Genomic DNA, 22,500 nt, shown 5'->3' with positions numbered 1-22,500 from the left:
CCACCACACATGCTCTCTCTCTCTCTCTCTCTCTCTCTCTCTCTCTCTCTCTCTCTCTCTCTCTCTCTCTCTCTCGTATTAAGGTTAACTGAAAGAGGAAGTGTCCCAGCTTTACATCAGGCCACAATCAGTCAGTAACACGACAGCCAAATGCACATCACATGCACAGCAGTCGCGTCAATGAAAGCAGCTGTTGTATGGATCTCATGGTCCCTCAGTGAGGGTGCGTGCATGTGTGTGTGCGTGTGTGCGTGCATGTGTGTGCGCGCATGCGTGTGTGTGTGTGTGTGTGTGTGTGTGTGTGTGTGTGTGTGTGTGTGTGTGTGTGTGTGTGTGTGTGAAGACATTTATTTCTATTGTCCATGTCATACACAAAAAGGCAACTCAATGAGCTTCACAAATAACAAATGTAATGTAATTGAATACAAAATGGTAAAAGTGAAAACAAGATATTTAACTTGATATATAATCTTTACTTCACTAAATCTGTGTGTGTGTGTGTGTGTGTGTGTGTGTGTGTGTGTGTGTGTGTGTGTGTGTGTGTGCGTGCGTGCGTGCGTGCGTGTGTGTGTGTGTATGTGTGTGAAAGAGAGAGAGGGTGAGGAGCAGGTGAGAGAGAGGGAGAGAAAGAGAGAGAGAGGAAGGGAGGTTGTCCCAGATTTCAGCATGAGTAGAACGTGTGGAACGAGCAAAGTAACTGCAGGTCTCAGAGGCGGGGAGGGTGTGATGATGGAGGGAGGGAGGGAGGGAGGGAGGGAGAAGAAGAGAAACCAGAGAAAGAGGACAACAAAGGGATATGTAGAGGAGGACAACAGGGAGAGGAGGAGGAGAGAGAAGACAGGAGTAGCACAGAGTGGAGGTCAGGAGGAGAGACACAAGGGGTGCGTTCCAATATGCAGACTTCCGTCCTCCACTTGTGCTTGTGGCCTTGCATTTTGCTGACGCCCCACCTCCGTGGAGAAAACAATAAAGTTTCCCAGCTGTCAGCCCAGCCAAAACTATTTTTCTCCATCCCGATTGCAAATGAGGAAATTACATTAGAATTGACCTTTTTTGTGAGATATTGAATTAATTTTCTGTCATGGACGACATCATCATGAGGTCACAAGCAGGCAAGTGAGCAAGGGAGGACAGAACAAAGTCTGCATATTGGAATCCACCCAAGGAGACGCCATGGACAGCGAGACGCATGATGGGTAGAGTGTAGGGCTGTTACGATACACTCGACTCATGATTCGGTTCGTATCACGATTTTTGACCTATGGTTCGATACTCGAGTAACCTGAGGAAATTGCGGTCACCACAGATTTATGCGGCGTTGACATTTGCTCCTTGATTTTGTCAGCAGCCAGTGAACACGCGTCACGTTACCTCCCGAGTAACTGTAACGACATTTCAGTTATGGATAAAGTAATTAAGTAAGTATTCCGTTACTCAAAATGAGGCTCCGTTAGTAACGCCGTTATACTCTAACGCCTTTACTCCCAGCACTGATGATATGGTTGTTATGATATGGACTGAAGGATAACAAAACTCTGAAAGGGCGTATCACGATACTGCCTCCTTACATCACGATACAGTATCATGACTCTGAGTATCACGATTTTCTCAGTTCGATCCAATATCGTTACAGCCCTAGTAGAGTGATATTTGGAAACAGAATGAAAGGAAGGCAGGAAAGGGAGGAGCTAGGGTACAGTAGCAGGACAGAATAGGAGAAGGCTTGTCTCTCTGATGACTCTGTGATACACTGCAGGATTCTCTGTTGTGCTGCTGCAACACATGGCTTTTGGAAGGAAAATGTCACCTCACGCTGCTAATACAAAACCCGACTCCTCAGAGATCGCTGATAACACTTCTGTTGGGTTTTGTCAGTTAAAGGTGTCAGCATGCCAGTGCTCAGTACAGTGGCGGAACAATTGCACACATGGCCCCTGGAAACACTGATAGAGCCCCTATACGGCCTGTAATAGGGCCCCAACATCAATACAGGAGGGCCCTGGGGCCCTGGGCCAGGGGCAAATGCCCTACTTGCCACGCCTATAGCTCCGGCCCTGGACCAGTAGTGTATTGTTGAAGTTATTGTTGAAGATATTGTCAGCAGCAGCTGTTGGAGCTGCGCGAAGGGCATTTGACGCTGGGCCCATACAGGGCCCTCCCTCATTGTTGGTGGGGGTCCTATTATGACCTTGGCAGGCTATATGGAGTTGCCTGATTATCATAGACTTGCAATCGAGATTCGATCTGAAGAAGGTGTTGCGTCACTAGGAGGGCACAGCCTGGCAAATATGGAGGGCCCAATCAGTGTTTTCTCCTTGGGCCCTGTGTGCATTCCTTCCGCCACTGTTTGTTAGCACTTCTGAAAAGTAAAACACACACACACGCACACACACAAACACATTTTTATGTGTCTACACATGTTACACATGTTCATCATATTCAACTCTGAACTTAACAAAAGGAAGGCGAGCTGCTGTATAAACCTGATGTTAGTTCAGCGCAAAAACATGACACGTAGGCCCAGGGAAGCCGACATGGGGGACAAAGGGGTGCTCGTCCAATTGTTACGGGCCCAGGGAGAGATGGGGCCCAGATTTGGGTCCTCATTACTTTGAATGAATTGGGTGCAGGCAGGGGCCCTTTCAGATGACTTTGTCTTGGACCCAGCCAAGATTTCAGCGGCCCCTCTGTAGTCCTATTCAGATTTTAATTAATACATATGTACATCTCCCAAGAACAAAATCCATGCATGCAAGCAGGTTTTGTTACCTTTTTAAAGCAAGTAGTTCTCTGTGTCACGTTTTTCGCCGCATACTTAGTTCCTGCATACACTGTTAGCATGCACTGTTAACATCCTGATAAAGTCGATACAATCAGCGTCAGTGTGATGTCAGCTCCATGGCCACCAGGGATGGGTAGCAGGGCGCTGGGCCGGGAGTGCCTGACCTCATTCAGACGGATGCAGTGTTACAAAACTAAAGCTGCTGCTGCTGCTACACACACACACACACACACACACACACACACACACACACACACACACACTGCACATGTTTGCAGCAGAGCAGAGATGTACGTATAATGAGTCACACAGCAGCTCATTTAACTTGTTTGTTTTTCGGTGATCCTCAGGCTACACAATAATGATACGGTAATATGTGTTGCAGATGTGTAAAACACTGTATCAGGAACCACCGTACTACAGCTTAGCTTTGAACCGCATAACGATCACAATACAATAGAGGTTATTTCCGATTGCTATATGTAAGCGAACCACGTCAGTCCTTTACATGGACTATTTCAGCGCTGCACAGTAGATGAACTACTTCGGTGCCATTACTGAACTTTTTCAGTGCTGTTACTAAGCTACAGTTGGACCTTCTTGGTGCTGTGACATAAGTATTTCAGTGGCGTAACTGAAACAGTGCATTGCTAGGTTCTTTAAAACGTGTTGAGATACAGCCCCTGTTATATTATTGTAAGTTTAGGCAATGACCAACTCTTGGTAGTGATGTATTTCAAAGTCCAAATATATTAATATTATATATTATAAATATATTTATGATTGTTCATTTGCCACTTGTGCACAAACTAGCAGTCTAGGCATATTGAAACTCTTGTGTAGGCTCTTTAAGTCAAACAACAAAACATCGGTCAAAAAACATGACAGACATTATGAAGACATACACATAAAACATTAAAATACACTATGATGCGTGAAGAGTGATTTGGAACAATTCCAAGATATTCTTCAGATCTTTCCTTTTGCCATCAGCCTGGCTTTTTGGCAGAGAAGTGTCGTAGTAAAAGATTTTTCAATGAATAATTAAGTGTTCTACTTTCGTTAGTGGGAGTCATTACCAATAGGCAACCTCTAACACCAATGATCCACCAGCATGCAATGTGAACTTTGCATTGCTCTGCCCTATATACTTTCTTACTTTTGTGCCTTTTTTTGATAGGATAGTGTGGTACAGACAGGAAATGGCTGGGAGAGAGAGATGGGGAAGGATCGGGTAATGACCTGTGCCGGGAATAGAACCCGGGTCACCCGCACAGCAATCCAGTGCTCAGCCTCTAGAGCAGTGTTTCTCAAACTTTTTCAGACCGAGGACAACTTTGTTCCCCTAAAAATGTTCAGGGACCACCTGTCAACTGAATTGTGATTTGATGGGTGCTAATTTGTCACTGCTCATTTCAAAGCAGATCACTTACTTTTTTCACATTTACAAGCCTTCAAGTCTTATTGTGGTGAAAACATGACTTGAGCTATGTTTAGTTTTGTAATATTGTTACAAACATAGGCTACTGCTAGCTTGTCTTCGAAAAGTAGAAATCCCCTCGCGGACCACCTGAGCTCTGTCGCGGACCACCAGTGGTCCCTGAACCACACTTTGAGAATCACTGCTCTAGAGCCACAGCTGGGCCATACCCTATACTTTTAATGAGAAATATTTTCGCTCCCGCACGGTATTGTGGGTATGCAAGGCGAGGTGCTGGTGCGACACGTCCAACTTCCGTCTCCAGGTTTATGCAAATTTACCTTGCGTTGTGACCATATCACGAGGCGAGTGCCAAATAGCCTAGACTTGGCGGCGGCTGTGGTAACACTTTACTTTACGGATCGCTAATAAGGTGGTAATTTTGTGTTATTTCATAGTTATTTCAAGATAATAACTGTTTGTTTTTAGTAACAACAGCAAAATAACCATACCGATTCCAGTGCATTGTGTGTGTGTGTGTGTGTGTGTGTGTGTGTGTGTGTGTGTGTGTGTGTGTGTGTGTGTGTGTGTGTGTGTGTGTGTGTGTGTGTGTGTGTGTGTGTGTGTTTGTCAACAAAGTGTCACCGTGCTGCGAGTCATCAGGGTGTCACCACAATGCACTGGAAACTGTATGGTTATTTTGCTGTTGTTACTAAAAACAAACAGCTAGTACCCTGAAATAACTATGAAATAACTATGAAATTAACATGAAATTACCACCTTATTAGCGATCCATAAAGTAAAGTGTTACCGCGGCTGTGCCAGTCACAACACAGAGCAGTTTCTCATGTCATTAAAGCCTACATTTATCAAAGTGTCTTCAAGGAGGACAGAGAAGCGTTTGCAATGCGAAGTTCATATCACATGCAGCTACTACCCCCACAGAACGCTATCATTGCCTGGCTGCAATACCACATCAACTTAACTCATTATCTCTGCCTTTAACACTGCTGTGCAGCTCAGGTCATCATCAGTGCAGCGCTGTGGTACAGTATCACTGATGGTGCCTATACCTTTCCCCTCCCCCCTCTCCCTTGTGTCATTGTCATGTCACTGTCAGGCAGCTCATGTCAGTGTGCTGCAGTAGGTTGTTATTATTGCTACCACATATGGCTCCTATTCTTGCTGATTATTATGCCTAATCCCAATGCACCTGTAGTGTTAGTAAGAGCTGTCCTTTCAGCAGCACCCATGTATAGGCCTACTGCTGGAGGAAGCATTGCAGTTAGAGATGGGCAACTTAGGCTAACTGTACAACCTATATCACAATTATAATGTCATCTGTGTGTAACAGAGGTCAACTAGCAGAGTGTGACGTGGAACGTTAGTAAACCTCCCTCCCGAAGCCTCATACAGTATCGGTAGCGCTGAGCTATTGGACTGGTCCTTTAGCTCAGCGGTATGCTGTGACTCCCATACCCGAACCGATGCGTTGACTAGGAGGTGGGGAGTTTGAGACCCGAGGAGGACGGATCGTGTGGGAACACCTCAGTTACACTGGTCCCATGACCCGGATGGGAGTGAGGTTCATGGGGGGATGTGTAACTAAGGTCAACTAGCAGAGTGTGCCGTGGAACGTTAGTAAGCCTCCCTTTCGAAGGTTCATAAAGTATCATAGCTTTTAGACTGGTCCTTTAGATCAGCTGTATCGTGCTGTGACTCCCATACCCAAACCGATGCGTCGACTAGGAGGTGGCGAGTTCAAGACCCGAGGGGGGCGGACTGCGCGGTAACACCTCAGTTATATGTACACATGAGTTACCCCTTTGTGCTGACAACCTCACTGTCACCAAAATTGCAATCTGTTACTTTAGGTTCTCTGTAATGTCACGGTTATGGCATTATGTTATGATGTATGCAGTTGACTCTTTCTAGCAATGACAGATCTGCAGTCTGTCTGAACACAGAGGCTAAAGTACGGTGATATACAGTAGATAAACAAGGTATATAGACATTTTACATGTACTGTAAATACTGCTTAACAAAAACAAACCTTTTTCATTCCGATGGACTGACATGGCATATACCTGTATAGCTGTGTGCATATGGTTGCGTGCATGTGACTAAAAACCTCTGAGAAGAGCTGTCATTAGAACCAGATTTATATATGAGTATTTTTTGGGACTTTTTGCCTTTATTGACTGGACAGTGAGGAGTTGACAGGAAGACAGTGAGAGAGATGGTGTAGGTTTGGGAAATGACGCAGGCTGGATTCGAACCTGGGTCCCCATTGGCAGTTTGCCTTTTCACGGCCGGGATGGTGCATTTAGAGCAGTGTGTCACAGCATCCCAGAACCATTATTACATTACACTATGCTTAGCTGATGCTTTTATCCAAAGCGCCTTACAGTTGTTTACAAGATATTGGTTACAGTACCTGGAGCAATGCTGGAGTCAGGTGCCTCGCTCAAGGACACTTCAGCCATGGATGGAGGTGTAGCGAGAGGCAGGGGTGGTAAAAGACCAGGGCCCGGTTGCACAAAACAACTTAAGTTAAGTATTTCCCTTAAAGTCTGAGTTAAGGGTCCCCTTCAGGGAGAAAATTTAAGATGTTTTGTGCAACCGGGCGCAGCTCCTTAACCATTAGGCCACGACTGCCCACAATCACCTGATATAGTGAGTGAATGGCTGTACCAAAACATGTGAAACGTGTGGAATCAAGCCCGTTAAGACATGCCATTACAAGTTTGCTGTTACCGGAATGGCAATGACCAAGTCGTGGTGCATTACCGAAGGCCCTGTGTTATGTCATAGTATTGTAGTACTATGGTACTTAACTTTTCAGTGACTATTACAGTGTGCCACTGACGGCGTGCATTAAGCCATTTTAATCCACGGGTGTGTGGTGAATGGACACCTAAGGTTGAGGATAGGCCGATCTGAGGACACGTAATAAGGCCTTGCACAGTGAATCCACAAGACGTCATCCACATGGTAATAGAAAACAAAGCTTCATGGACTATTCATTTTAGTAGTGAACTTACTGTATACATTTTATTTCAAAGAGATTTCACATCCGAATGTCTCTCAACACCCTGGGTGCTATAGACTTGGTTGTGCTACAGTACTGGTTGTGGATCTAATTGTCATAGTTCTGAGAGTTCATCACAACTCAGTGACACAGACGTCATATTTATGATAGCCCAAAGGGGACTGGCTGGCTAGTTCACCTCTGTAGGCTGTGCTTTCCCTTCTAGTGCTACACTTTGATGTTCTGACACAAATGTAGGCTACCGTATAACACTGTTTAGTTCTGTCTGCTTGAAGTGTTTCTGCATCAAAGACAGACCTGTTGCTAAAGTCATAGTTAGGTGCTGTAAGTTATACATAAATCATTCCCTGTGGGTGTGTGTATGTTTGTGCATACCATATATGTGCACGTGTCTGGAGTGTGCGTATGGCTGCTTGCGGGTAGCTGTGCCTGTTTCTTTTGTCCTATGAGGTTGTGAAAGACACCCTTTGTAACATGTACTAGGTAGGAGGTGATTAACTTAACATGGCAAAAAAGTAGTTTGCCTCTCCAGAACCATTCTGCACCACACCTCACTTAGTAGTTAGCCTACTCTCGATGCTTAGTAGTTAGTAGTTAGTAGTTATCTCACTCATTACATTTATGTACGTAAGGCAGAGATGTAGGCTATAGAACGTTCAAAGTCCAAATACAACATGGACTCAATCACTTTTATAATATGTTATTTCTAATGGGCATCTGATTTGTTTGTCAGAAATTCAACATCTTGATAATCAGTTCAACCCTCCAATGAAACAGCTGATGCTAACAAGCACACTAAACACCAGAAACGTGGACCAGGCAATCAGTGGCATTACAGTACCTCTGTCAAGTACACAGGCAGAAGCAACAACAACGGCTTTGAACTTTTTGCGCTACTACTGTATCTGTATTGTTGGTGTCATTAGTATTGTCTTGCGCTACTGGCATGGCTAACACTCAGACTGGCAGTGACCCTCCTGCTCAGAAGAACAACATCTGTAGTAGGCTACATTTAAGTCCTCAGTGCTAACAGTCAAAACCAGTGCACTTGCTAATGTGCAGAGACGTTTCTGTTCTCTCGGTGTGTTTGATAGTGTCATTACTGTACAGCTGTATGACTATAGTATGGTTTGGTTATCAGTATCAGTATTATTAGCATGTATCACTATCACTTATTCAACTGATCATTTTAATTTCACTCTTCCTTTTGTATAATCATTACTCAACAACGGTATATACACAATACTTTTACTGTAGTTCGATTGCTGATACCCCTTGTGAAATGTTGCTGGTGTTTTGATGGTAATATGGGGCCACTGACATGACTATTGACATGTTGGTCGCTTGGTCCTTGATCATTTAGTTCTTTAGTATCAAATATTACAGTGTAGGCACAGTGTATGATTGAAAGTAATCACTCACTGTTTATTACGACTTTTACTACCGTTGAGTAGAGTACAGTGGTTCCCAACCTATGGGTCGGGACCCCCCTTATGGGTCGCCAAAGATCCAACGGGGGTCGCGGAGCCCTCTTGATTTTAAGGGGTTTCGTTTTAAATATATATAGCCCATGTTGAATAAAAGACAAAGCATTTAACTAATAAATGCATAGACGCAACAAATTGTAAGTGCTACATTAAACATTTATTCTATATTTGACCAAAGACGAATTGAGGAATAAAATAACTAAAATAAGTTATCGCAGGAAACGGAGGGCATCTTGTGACTCCGTCTCGTGCGGGCACTCGCGTGGTTGGGTCACCAAAGCTTAAAATAGTAAAAACATGGGTCCCCTAAGAAAAAGGTTGGGAACCACTGGTGTAGAGTACAGTCTTTTAGATATCAACTAACAAGTTCAGTAGTAAAGCAAGCCTGTTGGAGGCATACATTGCACTTAAAGGGATATGCCACTATTTTGGGGCTTAATACAGTTAAAATCGTTGGCCAGGGTTTATATAGGTGGTAAAGTGTCTTTTTTTCATGGAAGCCGTTGTCTTGTTTTAAGACAAGTTAAAAGAGGGAGCATGTCGCTAAGCTAGTGAAAGTCAATGGATCCGTGTAGCATGTAGCAATACTACACGGATCCATTGACTTTCACTAGCTTAGCGACATACTCCCTCTTTTAACTTGTCTTAAAGCAAGACAATTCTTAACATGAAAAATAAGACACTTTACCATCTTTATAAACCCCAGCCAACGATTTTAACTGTATTAAGCCCCAAAATAGTGGCATACCCCTTTAATAAAACAATTATTTCAAACGCAGCCACCATTGGCAATAAACTTCATATCCAACCCCATCTGTTCCAATTGGCACACTGTATACATAGATAGATATAGCATCATCATCGGCCTATTTGCAAGTTTAGAGACAAACTGAGGTAAAGTGACAGCGTCATTATTTGTAAACCAGCAAACAGCAGCCACCAGAGATTCTTCTTTTCTGCTAGCATCAGCAACGACTTCTTTGTGTAACCGTGCTACCTCTCTTCTCTATGACTGTCAAAAATCTACTTTTAACCACTCACAACAAGCCAACGACTCATAGGTGCCCTAGGAGTTTTTGGAAACTGTTGTTGAGCCACACTGCACTGTGGTGCTCTGACTCACCTGAATGCATTACTCACCCGGACAGTCATGCTAGCATGTGGAGTGAGGCTAAACAGAGGCCAGATAACTCTGATTTAGGATTATTGGGTCTTTGTCTTGCCTATTTATACTCGTAGCCTTTTACTGCAGATGGGGTCGCCGGCAGGCCTATTCACTATTTGCTGAAAATACTCAACTACATCTTAAAGACATTGCTCTGACAGTACAGAGAGCCTTAAGTAACAGATTAAGACATAGCCGTTACAATTTTGGAGACAGTAAGGTTATAACATAGGCTCTGCGCTAAGAGGTTAAATCATGGCCTCTGCTTATAAATTTGCTGTTACCAGAATGGAAATGACCAAGTTGTAATTTATCACTAATGCCCCTTTTTCCACAGACGTTTTTTTGGTAGGCCTACAGCTCGACACAGTACGACTCGGACGCCATTTTTCGCTTTTAGATTGAGCTGTGTCATGCTCAGTAGAAAAGCTAAAAGTGATGGACGAGTCACGCTGTGTCGAACTGTAGGCCTACCAGAAAACCGGCAGTGGAAAAGATGCATAAATGCTCTGTGTAGTGTCTCTGGCCCACTACTGTATTGCAATCAACTCCTTTTTTCAATTAGGCCTTCCCTTACAGCGTTCTGCTGTCGGGACGGTGCTCATCATAAGGCTACAGGGACTGTGATCTCTTTCAGCTGATGATGAGTGATGCGACTTTTGCATTTTCGTGTTGTATCTTCAGGAGTTTGGAGTTGAATTGGGCAGAGTAACACTGACCATACAGAGGCCCCTGGGTTCAGGATTACATCCCAGTGGTTCGACAGCCCATTAGTTCGACTATCCCCAAAACGAAACAATTTCTAACCCTAACCGTCATTAAAGGCATGTACAAACCCCAACTCCGATGAAGTTGGGACGTTTGGTAAACAGTGAATAAAATCAAAATGCTATCATTTTCAAAACATTCAATCTATTCATTAGATGGAGAATAGTGAAAAGACAACATATTAAAGGCCAACTTCCGATAAAACTCAGTTTTACTCACTCCTTTCGAAGATCGGACGGTCACCCCAAGTTAAACTCACTTGCAAGGCTCTCATAGCGGTGCGTCAACTCTCCTGGCTGTGTTTCCCGGTGTTTCCCAATTTACATCAATAATGCAGAGAAACGAGCGAATCACGAAAGCCTTTCTGTGTTTCGTCACGTCGAAAGAAGGCGTTGCCCACAAAGGTTTATATCGACCCATTTATCTAAAAACATGTCGAGTAATTTTTTTCTGCTTGTTTTCAAAACAAGCAACGTCTGGTGGTCCGAAACATAGCTTAGCTTAGCTATCAGCTGGTTGCTACTCTCAGGTACACACACAGCACAAAGCCTCATACATAAAGCCTGCTCACTCCGGTTGCTCCGTGCCTACAGCTCGCCTAGGGGTCGCTGTCGAAAGAGCACAGCCCTGAATGGAGCCTGCACGCCTCCGTTGGCGCCCCTATAGTGCAGTACCACCCGGAGAAGTGGCGACTCTGTTTCCCATTACATTCTCTCCCAAGGCTGGAGGACTGAGCCAATCAGAGACGCGTTTCTTTGAGAGCAGGAGGAGTGAGCCAATCAGAGACGCATTTCCACGAGAAACACGGAACACTCTCTCGTTTCTCCACAAGCCACCTTGCCAGCTTGCAAAAACGTCTTGAAACAAAGCAACCAGAACGTTTTTTAAAACAGGACCAACGCGTAACACATTCAATAACAATTGGGAACACGGCAATATTAATTAAATTACGTTGAGAGGCGATCTTTAAGTGTTAAAACCGAGAAAAAATATTGTTTTGGGGGACATATGTACTCATTTCTAATTTGATAAATCCAACACGTCTCAAAAGAGTTGGGACGGGGATCAGTGAAATTTAGTAAACATCCAAATAAGATAAAACAACAAAGAAGAACATTTCAAAATGAATTGTACTGACGGACAATATAGGTGTCCAGGTATAAGATCATCACAGAGAGGCTGAGTCACTCAGAATTAAAGATGCAAAGGAATAATTACCATAGTTATTACATACATTTTTGAATTCCCTTTGATTTACCACGATTGAGTGTATATAAGACATATTTTTGTTAATAAAATCATTGTATAGGTTCATGACATCATGAAATATATATTGGCTGTAGTCTCACTCTAATTCCTGGAGTGCTAGAGCTATTGAAAATTGACCATATTAAGAATGCTTAATGCATGAAAATGACACAGGGGTTTAACATTCTCCTTAGCACCTGAGCTCACTTGAAATAGACCCAGAAGACATGGGAAACTGTCCTTTGCTTACAGAAGTCAGCAGAAGTTGTAGAAGTCCATTATTTTTGACAATAAAAGCATTGCACATCCTGTGCTACAGTGAAAATGGACCATCCAACTTGTGTTAGTGCTAGCTTCAAAAGTCAGCCTCCATGATGGCATGCGGACAATGCAGTAGTGCATTGGTTAAGATGTTCTCACTCATCTGTAGAGTTAAATACAGTGCAGAATGATATAAATGCGTTTTAAACAGCATGAAAAGCCACTCATGCATTATATTTTGAAGGGAGATCTTCGATTACTGCCACATAGTAAGATGAATTGCATTCTCTACTATGTTTTAACAGTTTGGCTCCATCATAAGGACCAGCATGTGATAAAATGGTGGGTTTTTGGTCAAGACCTGTCACACTGTAAGCACTACAGAAAGGAAAACATTGCAAAACATGACAAGGAATACACCCACCATTTAAGCTGGTGAAATCAGGTCCAAGATAGGAATGAACACTGTTTTTTTATATAAAATCATCTTATCGGTTAATGTATTTCACTGTTAAGGGTTGTCCTTTGTTTTGTTTTTAGTCTTCCTCAACATTTGCTGCCATTTATTGTCCCCGTCCCAACTCTTTTGAGACGTGTTGGATTTCTCAAATTAGAAATGAGTACATATGTCCCCCAAAACAATATTTTTTCTCGGTTTTAACACTTAATATGTTGTCTTTTCACTATTCTCCATCTAATGAATAGATTGAGTGTTTTGAAAATGATAGCATTTTGATTTTATTCACTGTTTACCAAACGTCCCAACTTCATCGGAGTTGGGGTTAGTAGCATGTAGCCTGTTAGCCTAGTAACGTTTTGCTCCTCTATGGCTTATTGTCTGACTTATGGGCTGTCTGACCAATGGGCAGACCCTGATTTCAATAAGGGCCCTAGCAAGTCATGTCCATATTTAGTATAGAAATGGAGGGTGATTGGTTACATTGTACATTACATTTAGCAGACACTTTTATCCAAAGTGGCATACTGTACCAAAGAAGACATAATAATACCAGCAACATACAATGCATGGAGAAATACAGGGTGTGTACATACGGTAGGCATGAGAACCATTCCAAGGGTTATGTTCCACACACACACACACTGCTTGTGTATCAGGGCTTTGAATGCGATGTGGAATGAGGAGTAGCTCTGAAGCATTTATGTTTCTGTTTCTTACAAGCCTGTACTCACACACATATTAGACATGCATGACTTAGTCTGCGGCATGTGGCGCCGTGTGTTTGTGCAGACATATTGTGACAGCCTGTCTACCCTTCTCTCTCTCTCTCTCTCTCTCTCTCTCTCTCTCTCTCTCTCTCTCTCTCTCTCTCTTTATTTTCATTTGTTTAATTTGGCTTGTTTTCTTTAATCTGCTTTTATACATTTTAAGAGTGTAATATGATGAATTAAATCCTTCTCTCTCTCTCTCTCTCTCTCTCTCTCTCTCTCTCTCTCTCTCTCTCTCTCTCTCTCTCTCTCTCCTTCCCTCCTCTACAGGTACGTACCAGGGCCAGTGGGTGGGAGGCATGCGGCATGGCTACGGGGTGCGGCAGAGCGTGCCCTATGGGATGGCTGCCGTCATCCGCTCCCCCCTGCGCACCTCTATAAACTCCCTCCGCTCCGAGCACAGCAACGGCTCCGCTCTGCTGCCCGGCGACAGGATGGCGGGCGTGGCAGGGCCCGCGGGGGGTGGCGGCGGCGGCGGCGGTGGCGGTGGAGGCACAGCTGGGAGCGGCAGCGGTGGCAGCGGAGGTGGTGGAGGTGGCCCAGGTGGAGTCATGGCCACCAGCCCGACCGTGTCGCGCGGCGGCTTCGTGCTCACGGCGCAGAGCAGCGAGACGGAGCTGCTGGGGGCGGCCAAGCGGCGCGGGCTGTTCCGCCGCTCGCTGCTGTCGGGCCTCAAGCTGCGCAAGTCGGAGTCGCGCAGCTCGCTCAGCAGCCAGCGCAGCAAGCAGAGCTCCTTCCGCAGCGAGGCTGGCATGAGCACCGTCAGCTCCGCCTCCAACGCCTCCGACGTCAACTCCACCATCAGCCTCGGCGACGGCGAGTCCGAGCCGGGGACCGCCGAGGTCCTGCCCCCCGACGATGTGGACGCCACGGCCACCGAGACCTACGAGGGCGAGTGGAAGAACGACAAGCGCACGGGCTGCGGCGTGAGCAAGCGCTCAGACGGCTTGTGCTACCAGGGCGAGTGGCTCAGCAACAAGCGCCACGGATACGGATGCACCACATTCCCAGACGGAACCAAAGAGGAGGGCAAGTACAAGCAGAACATTCTGGTCAGCGGCAAGCGGAAGAACCTCATCCCGCTACGGGCCAGCAAGATCCGGGAGAAGGTGGACCGGGCCGTGGAGGCCGCCGAGAAGGCCGCAGACGTCTCCAAGCAGAAGTCGGAGATCGCCCAGTCCAGGTATGTACAGTACAGTAGCAATGTGGAAAAATTATGTTATTATTATTATCATCGAGTTTCAAATCTCTTCGAGACTTGGTCTGACCAAGAGCATAACAATTAACGTTCCTCAAACGGAATGATTGACCCACCTCCCTTGGTTTGCTACTGGTCGAGGCCAGAAAAGGCTGTATCGAAATTTAAACCAAACATTTTCTTAGTCCCAATAGAACGACTCTGCTTAAACCACACCACTGCTTTGAACACGCCTCTACCCAGGGCCGTTGGAGCTGCTCAAAGTTGATTGCTTCCCAACAAAGAGGGTGGAGTTCCCGAGTTCTCCGGAGCTCAGAAAATACTCGCATTGCTCTTGACCTGACTAGTAGCAACGTCGAAGGTGCTGGCTAGATATTTATGATTCTTTTTTTTTTTTTTAATTTATTAAAAGCAGAGGTGTTTGCTGTTTGGTGCTGTGGGTTACTTAAAGGCCTTGAAAAGCTGCCCGTTTTTAACACACAGATTTCTTAGATTTCTGTTTGTGACACCATTGAAATCTTACACTATATGTAATTATAGTAGCATCTTGAAAATGAGATGTAATTTGGGAAGAGGATTAATCCTGGACTGTTCGTAGGATTTTGGTGCATATGCTATTAGAGCTGCTCATTGTAAAAGGTTTAAATCTAGTGACATGTGTAGCTCATCAAAAGTCTATACATACCACTGCTTGGCACCAGATAGTATACAGGGCTCCTGGAATCTTTTCAAGCACTGTAGCTGAAATGAGTGTTGCCACCCGTCCCTGTTTTACCTGGCTGTCTGATTTTTAATGGTCTGTCAAAGGGGGTAAAAACTATATTTCCCCTGGACACTGAAAGAAGGGCCCCTTAGCTTACAAGAGAAAGGGTGACTTGGGTTGTCTAGACTTGACTCTATTTTTTGTCGGACAGAGGTGGCTAAAATACAGTTCTTAAAAGACCATGTGGATTGTTTTGCTGAGGGACTAAACAAAGTCTGGAATTGCAGATGGATGAGTGTTGGGATCTTGAGTTTTTAACCCATTTGAACCCTAATGCTCCTGCAAAAAACACCTGCTGAATGCCTAAGCCCTGATTGGGAAAGTTGTCCTCAGTCTATAAACACATAAATATCTCAGCCTCTGATGCACATAAAAACATGAATGAAGTTGCATTTAAACCCCAAGACCCTTATCGTGCATTAGAATGTGTTCATTCAGCTGTAACATACCCACATTTTTATTAAAAAAGCTAAAATCTCATGAGCTTGAATGCAGCGTATATGTCGCTCCAGGCACCCAAGGTCAAACAACATATACAAGTCATCAGGCATCAATGGGTTAAAGCCTGACTCATTCTTAATCTTAACACCTTCATTTTCCCTTGACTTTTCCCTGAAGACGTTTTCCTGGTGTGCTTAGCATAAGCTTCACTGTCTTCTTCTCTCATATATCACTTAAGCTGTTTTGACCTCTAAAGGGCAGAGGTGTCAAAAGTAAAAGTGAAAGTAAAGTTGTGGTGTAAGTACAACACTACCACATCATATTACATAGCTGTTACACCATTTACTCCATTGTACCTAATGAGTTGTTACTGAAAAGCGCTAAAAAACTAACAAGAACCCACCACAAATTTGATCCACCCAGCGCAGAGGTAGCTAATCACAAGACAACTACACAGATGTACTCTCCACTGAAATGTATTAAATGTGTTGGAAGGAAAATGTCTTTCTTTTCTTACTTTTACTTTTATTTTTGACACCTCAGCCAAAGGATGAGTTCGTTGTGGTACAAATGACACAACAATATACAGTACATGTGCATTCATGGAGAGATGTACTGTACATGCTGCATTGTCTTGCAATGTCAGACTGACTGTGGGACAGGCAAAACCAACAACTTCACTGTGGGACAGCACAAGGGTATACCAGTCTCAAATCTAGAACCTAAAAAGGGTCTGGCCTCATTATTCGTGACTGAGAATTGCTGCATGCTACTGAGCACAAACTTTGGGGATAATAATTTGGAGACCAGTGGACCAACCTTTATCGTTTTGGCACTGGCCGCTATGGGACTGATATGGCTCCTGCTCTGCCACTTACTGAGCAAGCTGATGTATGGGTTTCCCCCCCCCCCCCCCAAACCTTGTTGGCAGTAAGGCAACAGTGTTTTTGCCCCAGATGAATGATTTCACCCATTTATCTTCCTCAAGTTTCGATTCTGTGATGTGTCGTCTCGGTCTGCCATTGGCCTGCCAGTGGTTGCATTGCCACGACTACTGGTGGCATTTCATTTAAAACAAGTGCTCCATTTCATTGTCATCAAACATGTCCACCAGCCACGGTTACAATTACTGTCCCATGGACTCATCTTGTAACTCATTACTGCATATTACCGTTGGCAGACAACATGTTTGTCCAAAGCATCTTGTACAGTAGTAGAGAAAAACAAAGCTTATCCTTTTTTTAAATGTAGATTTTATGTTTTTTTGCCTTTATTTTTGACAGGACAGTGGAGGAGAGACATGAAATGAGTGGGTAGAGAGAGACGGGGAAGGATTGGCAAATGACCTCAGCCGGAATTGAGCCCCGGTCCCCGGCGTAGTAACTCAGTGGCCTACCATTAGGCCACGGCAGGGCCAAACAAAGCTTATCTACTGAATGTACAGTACTAACGTAGCCTATGTACTGTATAGAGGCTACTGTTGCATACATCATTACATCAAGAGCCTGGGATCTAGTCTGACGTTTTCTAAATCCCACAATACTGGAATGCAAGATGGTTCTCCATGCATAGCCCCTTACACACTACACCACTCTGACAGTGCACAGGGCCTTTAGTAATACATTACGACTTGGTCATTGCCATTCTGGTGACAGCTAATTTATAGCAGGGGCAGTATCTTAAGGGGTGGTTATCCTAGAAAAAAAACAAACAAACGTTTTTTTACCAACATATCAGGACCATTTTCGATATTTCACGTTTAATGTTGAAATCGTCACATGCAAAAGTCAGCTTAGTCCACGACGGCAGTGGGAGGGAGAACCAACTTTTCTTCTCCTTCTCAGTCCTTTGTTAGTCTTCGTTTAGGTAGGTCTAAGGCAGGGGTGGGGAACCTGTGTCTCGAGGGCCTTTTGCCGTTTTATCAGGCCCCCGATATAATTTGAATGTTATGCAGCTTCACATGAAATATGGCATATTTTGTAAAGGAATCTTAGAAAATACATTTGCAATAAAATTAAGTTATATTCAGGGGACCTAGAGAAGGTGGGGTCTGTTTTAAAGGTGGCTACCTTCAATATAGGCCTAAAGTGCAGGGGGGAATCCTGGTTTGTGCTCAAACTACGGCCCTCTGAGGACTTTTATGGCCCTCGGATGAATTTGAAGTGGCCCCTCAAATGAAAAAGGTTCCCCACCCCTGGTCTAAGGACCCAGAGAGACTTTCCAGTTCATCCTCACCTGCTTATGCTATCCTCACTATGTGAGAGGCTGCATGCTGCACTGTTCAGGAGGGCCCTGCTGGTGCAGTGGGTGACACAGAGGAGGGGATGTGTTGTGGGGAGGAGGAGGAAGAGGAGGAGGAGGAGGAGGAGGAGAAGGAGGAGGAGAAGGAGGCCTCAGCTTGTGGGTGGCACAGAGGAGGGAACGTGTTGTGAGGAGGAGGAGGAGGAGGAGGAGGAAGAGGAAGAGGAGAAGGGGCCTCAGCTTGTGGGTGACCCAGAGGAGGGGACGTGTTGTGAGGAGGAGGAGGAGGAGGAGGAGGAGGAGGAGGAGGAAGAGGAGCCTCAGCTTGTGGGTGACCCAGAGGAGGGGACGTGTTGTGAGGAGGAGGAGGAGGAAGAGGAGCCTCAGCTTGTGGGTGACCCAGAGGAGGAGACGTGTTGTGGGGAGGAGGAGGAGGAGGAGGAAGTGAAGGAGGCCTCAGCTTGTGGGTGACCCAGCAACGGAGATAGTCTAGTCCTACTGTAGAGAGGATGACGTTCCGGAGGGAAGGCGGTTGGCTGGTTGACCTGTGCGGTGGCATCTGCTGGGAGTTGCTCCTTATATTGCTGTAGCTGAGAGCCGAACACAGCTGAGCATAAGCTCTTTGGGTTGGAGTTAGTGTATTTGGGTCATTCTTGATGGCATAGCATACACAGGCAAGGGAAGGAAAAGAGGGAGAGATGGAGAGATACTGGAGGGAGCGGTGAAGAGATTTCCGCATTATGCCAGCAGTGTTGGCTTCAAGCTGGAGAGGCCTGAATGGCAAGAGATGGAAATCTTTCCTTATGCTGTGTTGCCCTATTGCTCTATCTGAGGATCTCTCTCTCTCTATCTCTCTCTCTCTCTCTCTCTCTCTCTGTCTCTTCTTCCTCTTGATTAGCTACCTATGCGCTGGTAAATGGTGGAGTAAACGGTGTAACACCTATGTGATATCATGTGGTAGTGTTGTAATTACACCACACATTTACGTTTGACACCTCTGCCCCGGGGACAAGTAGGCAACAGTACAGAATGGAAAGTTGTCCATGGAACACAATGTAACCCCTGAGTGTCAGCGTATAGGCTCTTGAGGTGTTATACAGTACATTGGACTGTCACTGACACAGACATTCTCAACCCGGTGGCCCCAGAAACGCAGAAATGTTATGTAATAACATTGGGAGCAGTATCAGTTGGCCTATGGGGTGATTCTTTATTCACTTTAGCCTATTTGATGTGCCTTTGATCCAGCACCTGAGGACTTGGATGTGTGCACACAGTCACACCTGATGCTACTTGTATACAGTAGTATTATCATCAACCTAGGTCACAGTGCATATGACCCTTCTCCCTCCACCATCCCATCCCTTTTAACCCATTTAAACCTAGGTCACCTGTAACAAAATGCCTGCTGAATGTCCAAGCCCTTTTTGGGAAAAGGTGCCCTCAACCTATAAACACCTAAATATCGCAGCGTCCGAAGCACATATTAAATAAGTTGCATTTAAAAGCTAAGACCCTCATCTTGCATTAGAATGTGTTTATTCAGCTCTAACATACCCACATTTTTTATTGTTAAAAAACCCTCAAATCTCAAGAGCCTGAATGCAGCATCTAGTACTGTATATCGCTCCAGGCACCTAGGGCAATGCAGCATACAAACCCCAACTCCGATGAAGTTGGGACGTTTGGTAAACAGTGAATAAAATCAAAATGCTATCATTTTCAAAACATTCAATCTATTCATTAGATGGAGAATAGTGAAAAGACAACATATTAAGTGTTAAAACCGAGAAAAAATATTGTTTTGGGGGACATATGTACTCATTTCTAATTTGATAAATCCAACACGTCTCAAAAGAGTTGGGACGGGGATCAGTGAAATTTATTAAACATCCAAATAAGATAAAACAACAAAGAAGAACATTTCAAAATGAATTGTACTGACGGACAATATAGGTGTCCAGGTATAAGATCATCACAGAGAGGCTGAGTCACTCAGAATTAAATATGCAAAGGGAATAATTACCATAGTTATTACATACATTTTTGAATTCCCTTTGATTTACCACGATTGAGTGTATATAAGACATATTTTTGTTAATAAAAATCATTGTATAGGTTCATGACATCATGAAATATATATTGGCTGTAGTCTCACTCTAATTCCTGGAGTGCTAGAGCTATTGAAAATTGACCATATTAAGAATGCTTAATGCATGAAAATGATACAGGGGTTTAACATTCTCCTAAGCACCTGAGCTCACTTGAAATAGACCCAGAAGACATGGGAAACTGTCCTTTGCTTACAGAAGTCAGCAGAAGTTGTAGAAGTCCATTCTTTTTGACAATAATAGAGCATTGCACATCCTGTGCTACAGTGAAAATGGACCATCCAACTTGTGTTAGTGCTAGCTTCAAAAGTCAGCCTCCATGATGGCATGCGGATGCAGTAGTGCATTGGTTAAGATGTTCTCACTCATCTGTAGAGTTAAATACAGTGCTGAATGGTATAAATGGGTTTTAAACAGCATGAAAAGCCACTCATGCATTATATTTTGATGGGAGATCTTCGATTACTGCCACATAGTAAGGTCAAATTGCATTCTCTACTATGTTTTAACAGTCTGGCTCCATCATAAGGACCAGCAGGTGATAAAATGGTGGGTTTTTGGTCAAGACCTGTCACACTGTAAGCACTACAGAAAGGAAAACATTGCAAAACATGACAAGGAATACACCCACCATTTAAGCTGGTGAAATCATGTCCAAGATAGGAATTAACACTGTTTTTTATATAAAATTATCTCATCGGTTAATGTATTTAACTGTTAAGTGTTGTCTTTTGTTTTGTTTTTAGTCTTCCTCGACATTTGCTGCCATTTATTGTCCCCGTCCCAACTCTTTTGAGACGTGTTGGATTTATCAAATTAGAAATGAGTACATATGTCCCCCAAAACAATATTTTTTCTCGGTTTTAACACTTAATATGTTGTCTTTTCACTATTCTCCATCTAATGAATAGATTGAATGTTTTGAAAATGATAGCATTTTGATTTTATTCACTGTTTACCAAACGTCCCAACTTCATCGGAGTTGGGGTTTGTACATGCAGCCTCAGGCTGAAGAGGGTTGATACATTTAAAGATATCCTCACTTATTAATTCACACACCACTGAAGAAGTTACCATATTGCCTAAATGTTTGTGTAATGTGTCAGAATAGAATACAATAGAATAGAATAGAATACAATAGAATAGAATAGACTTTATTATGCTTGCACGAAATTTGCCTGCTCTCCCTACGTATTACAAAAGCACATAGGAGGGACATACAGTACTTCCATCCCTAGACACACGAGATTTGAAGCATACAAAGTAGTAGCTCCATGACCCTTTGACCCCGTGTGTGTCATGCATAGGCATGCACCTGCTATATTTGTCCATCCTGCTGCTGCTTACCCTTAAATCTCCTTACCGTCATCACGCCCCTTCGAAGTACTCTACTCTACTCTACTCTACGTCGCCTGGTATTGTGAACCAGTCCTGTTGGACGTAGAGTTCGTACAGTTCATACGTGCTCGTAGACTGCGGTGGTTTAGTTCTTCTGAGGACAGTTGTGTTAGATCGATGGCGTGAAGCATTTAGACGGAGTGCAGATTGTGCAACAGAGACGAGACTCTGAAGACTAGAGTCGTATCTTGGAATGCAGTGGCCATACTTAATCTTTTGTAAGCTTCTGTGACAGTTCAAAGTCTTCTGAAGTTGTTGAAGCAGTTGTGCCCTCACATAGGCACATTCTGTTGTAACGCTCCCTTCCCTTTTTGAGGCCATTGAATATAATAATTCATGCCTGATTTCAAGCCGTTGCTTTCGATTCCTTTTTTAAAGGAATCAAAGGGAATTTCTTCTGCACAAAAAAGTTACACTATAGTATGTCCACAGACAATTGTGCATTATACTATACTGTGTTTAGTGTTTTCCACAAGGGGCCTATACTACAAATCTGGTTCAGGAGTAAACCAGGTTAAGTTAAGCTTCTATTAGATGATTTACCTTTTAACTTAGCCTGGTTTTCTCCTGAACCAGCTTTGTAGTATAGGCCCAAGTACTTCACATGTTGAGTCATCCTCACATGCTCTCCTAATATTTGAATGAAGTCCACTTGACAGCATGCCCTCTCTTGAAACTAGTGAAACTACTTTGTGTTTCTTATTATTAGATGAATGATTTTCAAACTGTGGGCTGGGGCCCACTGGTGGGCCCTGAGGGTGTTCCAAGTGGGCCTTGAAATAATTTTCTAAAAATCAAAATAATATTTCTGAGTGTGTTGCTTGTTGACTATATATTTCAGTTTTATTCTTTATTGGGCCAGAGGTGGGCCCCGAACATTTGTGAAAATTTCAAGTGGGCCCCAATTTGGAAAAGTTTGAGAACCCCTGTATTAGATA

General features: G+C 44.0%; 1 protein-coding gene across 1 annotated transcript in view; it reads left to right on the top strand.

Moving 5' to 3' along the window:
- Positions 1–22,500, top strand: part of jph3b (junctophilin 3b) — a 55,660-nt gene that overhangs the window by 16,996 nt on the left and 16,164 nt on the right. Inside the window, exon 2 of the mRNA XM_063196397.1 lies at positions 13,681–14,593. Within this exon, the coding sequence (XP_063052467.1) occupies positions 13,681–14,593 (913 nt within the window). The remainder of the gene's footprint in view (positions 1–13,680; positions 14,594–22,500) is intronic.

The sequence above is a fragment of the Engraulis encrasicolus genome, chromosome 4, assembly GCF_034702125.1.
Source record: "Engraulis encrasicolus isolate BLACKSEA-1 chromosome 4, IST_EnEncr_1.0, whole genome shotgun sequence".
Lineage (NCBI taxonomy): Eukaryota > Metazoa > Chordata > Actinopteri > Clupeiformes > Engraulidae > Engraulis > Engraulis encrasicolus.
This window is presented reverse-complemented; position numbering and strand designations above follow the sequence as displayed.